The sequence below is a fragment of the Argopecten irradians genome, chromosome 5 (assembly GCF_041381155.1).
Source record: "Argopecten irradians isolate NY chromosome 5, Ai_NY, whole genome shotgun sequence".
In the NCBI taxonomy this organism is placed as follows: domain Eukaryota; kingdom Metazoa; phylum Mollusca; class Bivalvia; order Pectinida; family Pectinidae; genus Argopecten; species Argopecten irradians.
This window is the reverse complement of record NC_091138.1, coordinates 35252263-35260524: the sequence shown is the minus strand read 5'-3', so window position 1 is coordinate 35260524 and position 8262 is coordinate 35252263. Positions and strand designations below refer to the sequence as shown.

At 40.2% G+C, this 8262-nt stretch overlaps 1 protein-coding gene across 1 annotated transcript; it reads right to left on the bottom strand.

Annotated features, from left to right (window-relative positions):
• Positions 1-2704: 2704 nt before the first annotated feature.
• On the bottom strand, positions 2705-3204 carry LOC138324173 (uncharacterized). The gene is given in 3 exon segments (XM_069269253.1): positions 2705-2757; positions 2760-2828; positions 3069-3204. Coding segments are annotated over 3 exon segments (258 nt in total).
• Positions 3205-8262: the final 5058 nt, after the last annotated feature.

Sequence of the window (8262 nt, the reverse complement as noted above, 5' to 3'; positions counted from 1 at the left end):
TGATCCTGGCAATTAATAGAAACAAACAAAACTTTCGCCGGATGCGCCTTCAGTGCCAACTCCTGTTGATTCTCAAGGTTACATAACCTAGCATGGCGTTCATATAAATATCATAAAATAACTGAGGGCTACTGTAATAGTTGTCGGTGTATAGATGATATCCATTGTGCAAGTATAGCTCCATTAACCGGATCACTGCATCATAAGTTGAATCATTCCCGCTAGAGTCCGGCTGTACTCCCTCACGACCAGTTTATATCTCGAGCCGGGTGCAGTATCCATTTACAGAACCAAAAAGTATGTACATCTTTAGTCTATGCTTGATTGGTTTATCCGGGCTATATACTCGAAAATTTCACTTTCCTCTCCATTGTATCATGCCTTCGTTAATAGAGATGTTCCTTCCAGGATTGTAACAAATTTGAATTATATTCAGAATTTCTGTGTAGGCTCTACCTAACTTCTGTAAAGGGGAATAACCATCGAGGCCTCGCTGCATAGCAGTGTTTGTCACATAATGAAAAAATCATATTTGCCATAAATCTATCTCTCGACATGACCGTTCCAAAACGTGATGTACTGTTACCTCGTTTGTGGTCCAATATGCCTGGATGTCGGTCCATCTCACAAGCGGCATAGCTATAACATCCCTAGGAATGCCTTCATCTCCCAAACTGTGGTAGTTACCGACTTCCTCAATCTAGAGTTTTGTGGCATGGTCCTGTTCTCTAAGTAGGAGGCTGCAAACCTATTTGTCTCGAGTGCCATCATTCCAGTGACGTCTTCGGTAAAACAAACCTCTGCAAAATGTCCAAATGAAACAGTGCCTTACCTTCCTCCAGAGGATTTGTAACGCCAGCGTTTCCTACGAAATTCCATTCAGACGGAGGTAGACCACCTTGAACGACGTTAAAGTGTTCCTGAGTTGAGCGTTCGTCCCTTTGAGGAAGGCACTGGGTTCTGTCCCCTGGCCGAAACACACCAAAGCCTATAAAAGTGGTAGTTTCTGCTCGTGCTAAACGCTCAGGAAACAGTGAGTGGGACGACTGGTTCGCCCTTTGTCGGTATAATGTGACCGGGTCGGGTGTGTTGCTTGGTGTCTTCGACGGCATGCTTCAGTGATATAGCACTATAAAAAGGCCAAGAGTTTCACTATACAAGAAGACACAACATGAATATACCGCAGTCTCCCTAACCACGCACCTCGCACAACATACACGCAACACACCGCATACAAGGGAGGCCGTCCTTACATGACCCTAGCTGTTAATAGGACGTTAATAAATCAAACAAACAAACAAACCTATTGGGCCCTATAATAAAACACAATTAGAATATTCAACTCTCAAATCATATATCATTCATTCAACACCGAATCACGCGAATAACTTGCAAAGACGAACTTTACATTTCACACAATACCGAAAACGTATTATTGAAAAATAGATATGATATATGAAAGTAAAAACACACACTTACAACACGTAATCAATAATCGGATCACATGTATACAATACATGTTTATCCGTATATATTTCATATTTTAAAAATATCTAAATAATAATAATCACATTCAAACCATTTTCATACTGGGAGAATAGAATAATGTATTAACCAAGATAAAGAACAAATAATAGAACAACCGAAAAGCAAGACTTACCCAAATTAATGAATTTCTCGACCGATCAAACCAAACGTCCAACCAAGCACAGGGACGAAATTCAAATATCCCGAAATACAAAAAGATATATATCAAATACGTTAAACTGACCACACTGACCAATCAAACAACTTCGTCAATGTCTGTAACAGTCACATGTCCTGTCCGTCATAAAAGTCCGTCAGTGAACACTACTAACGGGTACACAAACATATACGTACATACACATATAGACAAACGCAGCGCTCGCGAATATATACGATATATTACGCACGCGAGTAAAACACGGCACGGCATAGATACATATTACTATCACAATTCACTGCAAATTATATATTTGCAAATAATGAAACACCTTTCAAATACACTTTTATACCACTTTTATTTATTACATAAATCCACATAAAATATGACCCTACTACATTTTCACACAAGTTATGAAATGATTCTTACATGATCCGGACAAAGTGTTTTAATTTTTCGGGTCGATCCGAAATCCAAGATGGCCGCCACAGCCGCCATCTTGAAAACACATTTTGAAATTCTTCTCAAGTTCTACCGGTGCGATTTGGTTAAAGCTTGCATGAAATGATCCTGACATGGTCCCGACAAAGTGTTCTTATTTTTCGGGTCGATCCAAAATCCAAGATGGCCGCCACCTTGAAAACACATTTTGAACTTCTTCTCAAGTTCTACCGGTGCGATTTGGTTAAAGCTTGCATGAAATGATCCTGACATGGTCCCGACAAAGTGTTCTTATTTTTCGGGTCGATCCGAAATCCAAGATGGCCGCCATCTTGAAAACACATTTTGAACTTCTTCTCAAGATCTGCCGGTGCGATTTGGCTGAAACTTGCACGAAATGTTCCTGACATGGTCCTGACAAAGTGTTGTTACATCTCTGGTTGATCCCAAATCGAAGATGGCTACCATTACACGATATCTAATTAATTTCCTATATGATTATTGCCAAGGTAATCAGATGACTGTTAAGGCCCTTGGGCCTCTTGTTTGCACATGCCGTTGCTTCTGTTTGGGGAGATTTTAGGGACAAACATCAATCATCACAAAAACTTGGCTGATTTCGCCCTTGAAATCTTAGTTTTTACCAGCAGCCCACATTAATGGAAGCCTTGACATTTTTTAAAAAAAAACACGGTTTTCCACCCTTATTACGTGGCCCGGTGTCCATGGTGATAACAGTTATCGGAGGTGACTTTTACTACCGTCACTAGTGGTTTAGTGAATAGGAGCTCGTTTGAGCTAATTCTTCTTTTTGAGAATCATTACTGTCATTTCTTTTTTTGACCTTTTCTATTTCTTGTAAATCTGTAACTAATGTCAGTAGTCTGAGAAGGATTATCTTCGATTTCCGAAAACAAACGTTTTGAGTTTTTACGAAAAGTACGGTTTTCTTCGTCAGTTTTCTCTACACGATGAACAAATGGGCTTATAAGAGATTTCAGCGCAGCCTTGGTGCTAGGTGTTTGCACATTCAAAATTTTCTCTGTAAGTAACAGTTTGTAAACTTGTGGTAATTTCATTTCCTCCACCTCGCGGGGGCGAATGTGTTTCAGTGCACACTCGTTTATCACATGTTGCATAAACAATTCGTCTTTGAAAATCAAAATCCCTGGATCGAGAGACTCTCAAGTCTTCATTTTGCAGGGTTCGTGGCATGTTTCGAGACTGATGTGAATGATTATGGGGGTCGACTTGCAAATGATGTTGTTACTTTCCTCTCGGACAATCAGAATTGCCCCAGTGAGTGTGCATATTGAGAAAGTGTGCATACTAATCAGCTTCAGTGGGTAGCCACACAGATGTCATCAGCCTATCAGCTGTTAGTATTCGTTCAATCAAGCTGAAAGATATATTTCACTAGACTGAGTCACTTCACCTGTGAAGTACATCGGTCAACCACATAATTTTCGTTAGGTAAACAGTAACTATACGGGTACTTTTGGGTAGAGAAGCGTTGCGCCCGCAGTAATACAATGTACAAAATAAAAGTGACATACAAATTGGATCAATATACATGAAGAAACAATACAATAATTTTTAATCTGTCACACATTTATCAATCACACAACTTCAAGCTGAAGCTGGATAAGCCGACAGGGGACTCAATAAATACCCACGGTGAGTGTCCAGCAGGTAAGGAGCTGCATGGATTAATGCAAACACTTGGCAGCAGTACTGTTGATGTTGCAGCATTTTATCAACACCGAAGTGATACAATTGAAAAAGTCCTGTACAGAACACCTACAAACATTCTACAAACCAAAACACGCACATATAGGTATCCTATTGCTCAAATTTATTTGATTATTCATTATACATGTATATTATGAAGACAATAATGCAATACATGCATAACAAAATGGGTTAAGCCCTAGACTTTTGGTCCATTATTTAGCAACCTACCTTAAGTTTCTCGATAATCTAAATAAAACTTGAAGATTAATGGAGGAATGGACAATCAACATCATTATACTAATTCACACATACACTTAATAATTGCAAGATTGGGATTTTTTTTTGAAAGTCTGAAGGCTTATATTCTTCAACAACTTCTTTTCAAGGCCAAATATCTAATTCTTTAAGTTTAAAATATAAAAAATGTATCCGGGTTACAACTATTCTTGAAACTAATAATTCTGATACATTGAAAAACAAGGACAATTCAACATCTTATTTTGCTTGAAGTAGTTTCATTAGGACCATAACCAATTGGTCTGAAGGATCTCACAATGACCCTTGGTGACACAGCTCATTAACACAGTGACCCAGTCATTGTAAAATAACAAACTGAGCAAAAATAAGTGAACCTACGAAAATAATCCACTGAAAATTTTCTAAATGACTTGATTTCACACGGTGTAGATGTTGAACATGTACTGGAAGAAGGGTGATTTGTTTGTTTGATTTATTCCATGTATGCGGTGTGTTGCGTGTATGTTGTGCGAGGTGAGTGTACTGCGGTATGTTCGTGTTGTGTCTTCTTGTAGAAGGGTGATACACATCAGTCAATTACCACCTCATATTGAACATCATATGCTGGTTGGAAATAGTCTTGTTCAGGCTGTATTGTGGACCTGCTTTTTCGCGTTTTCTGTCTCTTTTGCCTAGGACTTTCCTCCATACTGAAAACACTGCTACATTCACCTTTACTTTGAGTATTAAACATGTCCATTATCACATTATGTATATAAAATTGTAACAAATCAAAGAAGTATCTATGGGGTCAGTGGTCACAAGTTCGAATTCCATGTTGGGTAGTTGCCAGCTACCGACCCGGCCCTGCAGGTAGGGCGTTAGAATTATACCTGCTGCCCCAATTGCATGATCGTAAAAGGCGACTAAATTTAGGATCTTATCTTTTCTCTTCTTAATAACTTTATCTTTCCTAATTCCTCCCTTGGCACCGCCTCACTTTTGGCCTTGAGTTGAGCGTTCGCCCCTGAGAGGAAGGCTCTGGGTTATGTCCCCTGGCCGAGACACACCAAAGTCTATAAAAGTGGTAGTTTCTGCACCTGCTTAGCGCTCAGCATACAGGGAGTAGGACGACTGGTTCGCCCGTTGTCAGTATACTGTGACCGGGTGGGGTGTGTTGCTTGGTGTTTTCGGCGGCATGCTTCAGTGATATATCACTATAAAAAGGGCAACAGTTCCACTATACAAGAAGACAGAACACCACATACATGGGAGGCCGTCCTTACATGACCATAGCTGTTAATAGGACGTTAATAAATCAAACAAACAAACAAGTTACCGACCGCTGATCGGTGGTTTTTCTCCAGGTTTGTTTTATAATTTTAACGTCCTATTAACAGCCAGGGTCATGTAAGGACGACCTTCCATGTATGCAGTATGTAGCGTGTGTGAAGTTTCTTAAGTTGGCATGAACAAGAAAGACCTGTTTGAACCATTTACGGGAAAGTTCACCATCCATGTAGCCATTAGGAGAGGTTCCAAAAAGTCGATCACCAGGAATTCCTGAAGCATTAATTACAACTTATTTGAAAATATGTGATCATTGGTAATTTCACTAGTTTTGTTTACCCCTCTTTAACATTTTGTTTCTGTTCATAATGGGTTACCACACTTCTGTAAATGTAGAGGGAGTGTTAAATGAGTACATGCATTCTTTATACATGATTCTGTTAATTGATTTATTTATATAACATTGCTCTTTTAGAAAACTTCGTGAAATCACATATCTCTATGTGCTCCACTTGGAAAGCTTTTCGCATTAAAAACAAAAGTTGGAAGAACCTTGCCATCTCCAGACACACAATTGTTGGCCGTTACAGGTAGGCCGTTAGAAATGTACCTGCTGCCGCTATTGCATGATCGTAAAAGGCGACTAAATTTAGTATCTTATCTTTTCTCTTCTTCCTAACTGACTTTCATATTTCCTCATGCCTTCCTTGGCACCGCCTCACTTTTGGCCTTGAGGTGAGCGTTAGCACCTATGAGAAAGGCTTTGGGTTCTGTCCCATGGCCGAGTCACACCAAAGTCTATAAAAGTGGTAGTTTCTGCTCCTGCTTTGCGCTCAGCATACAGGGAGTGGGACGACTGGTTCGCCCGTTGTCACTATAATTCGCCGGGTTGGGTGTGCAGGTAGGGCGTTTGAATTGTACCTGCTGCCCCTATTGCATGATCGTAAAAGGCGACTAAATTTAGGATCTTATCTTTTCTATTCTTCCTAACTGACTTTATCTTTCCTAATGCCTCCCTTGGCACCGCCTCACTTTTGGCCTTGAGTTGAGCGTTCGCCCCTGTGAGGAAGGCTCTGGGTTCTGTCCCCTGGCCGAGACACACCAAAGTCTGTAAAAGTGGTAGTTTCTGCTTAGCGCTCAGCATTCAGGGAGTGGGACGACTGGTTCGCCCGTTGTCAGTATAATGTGACCGGGTCGGGTGTGTTGCTTGGTGTATTCGGCGGCATGCTTCAGTGATATAGCACTATAAAAAGGGCAAAAGTTCCACTATACAAGAAGACACAACATGAATATACCGCAGTCTCCTGAAACACTCACCTCGCACAACATACACGCAACACACGGCATACATGGGAGGCCGTCCTTACATGACCATAGCTGTTAATAGGACGTAAATTAATCAAACAAAAAAACAAAAAGGGTGTCATGCTAAGTGTCTTCGTCGGCATGCTTCATTGATATAGCACTATAGAAAGGGCAACTTTTCCACTATACAAGAAAGACAGTATAATGTGACCTGGGGTGTTGCTTGTGCTTTCGCCGGCATGCTTCAGTTATATAAGGACTACGCAAAGCAACAGTTCACTATACGAAAAGACACTCATGAATATGACCGCAGTCTCCAAAAACATGTTCACCTCAACAACATACCCAACACACCGCAAGACATGAGGCCGTCCTAACATGACCGACTAGCGTATAATTAAAGGACGTTAATTAATCAAACTAACAAACAAACACCAACACACGCCACCCAAATCGCCTACATTGGGAGGCCGGCCTTACATGACCCAAACTGTAATATAGGGTATTGGTTTGCCCGTGGGAAAAAGGTTCTCAGTATAATGTGTCCGTTGGGGTCTCCTGGCGTTTGTCTTCGGGCGGCATCTTCAGTGATATAGCACAATAAAAAGGCAGACAGTTCCAACTACTACAAAAGGACAACAACACGAAACAAGTAGCTGGTTCACTCCACCTCGCAACAAACATTGACCGCAACAACACTTAAATGCATAAGATGGAGGCCAAATTACATACCATAGGCTGTGAACATTAATGACGGTAAACGGAAATAAACAAACAAAACAGGTGATGTGAATCCCGTTGGTAATTTGATCACAGACTACCCTGTCCTGTCGTTCCCAACCCACTTTTATTCCGCATTGTATATACTGGCAAGGTTCATTGCCAATATTCTGTTTGATAACAACATAATACATAGCAATTTGTATATTGTAAAAAGGGCGATTTTCAAATTTAGGATCATAAAGTGCTAAAAGACTACTGAAATTGTTGTTTAATAAGTAGATAATCCATTCTTTATTATACCTTTACTATCCTTTTACCGCTATACATGCACCTTTGACGAGGAAACACTAACAAAGTTGGTAAACGAAAGAGACAGTGCAAATACCCAACAGGTTATCAAAACTGCGGTAAACATCTTGAAGGATTACCTCCGAGAAAAATCACTTGGAACGATCAGTGAACTTGAGGGTGAAACAAGCGAACATGTGAACGGTATTCTTCGAAAGTTTTACGCGGAGTTGAAAAAAGTTGATGGATCCCGATACACTAAAAAATCCATGATTTCAATCAGGTATGGATTGCAAAAGTACTTTTTAAAGAAGCGCGATGATGATATTATAAACGCCGACGCATTTAAGAAAGCAAATGAAATGTTCAAGTCGGTGTTGGTGAACCTAAAAAAGGCGGGATTAGGGGATACGAAACACAAAGCTCCAATTGATGCAAAAGAAATGGAGAAGCTTTACGCAAGTGAAATCTTTTCTACAAATACCTCGGAGGGATTACAAAACCGGACAATATTTGAATATCTATACTATTTCTGTAATAGAGGCCGTGAGAACCTGAGA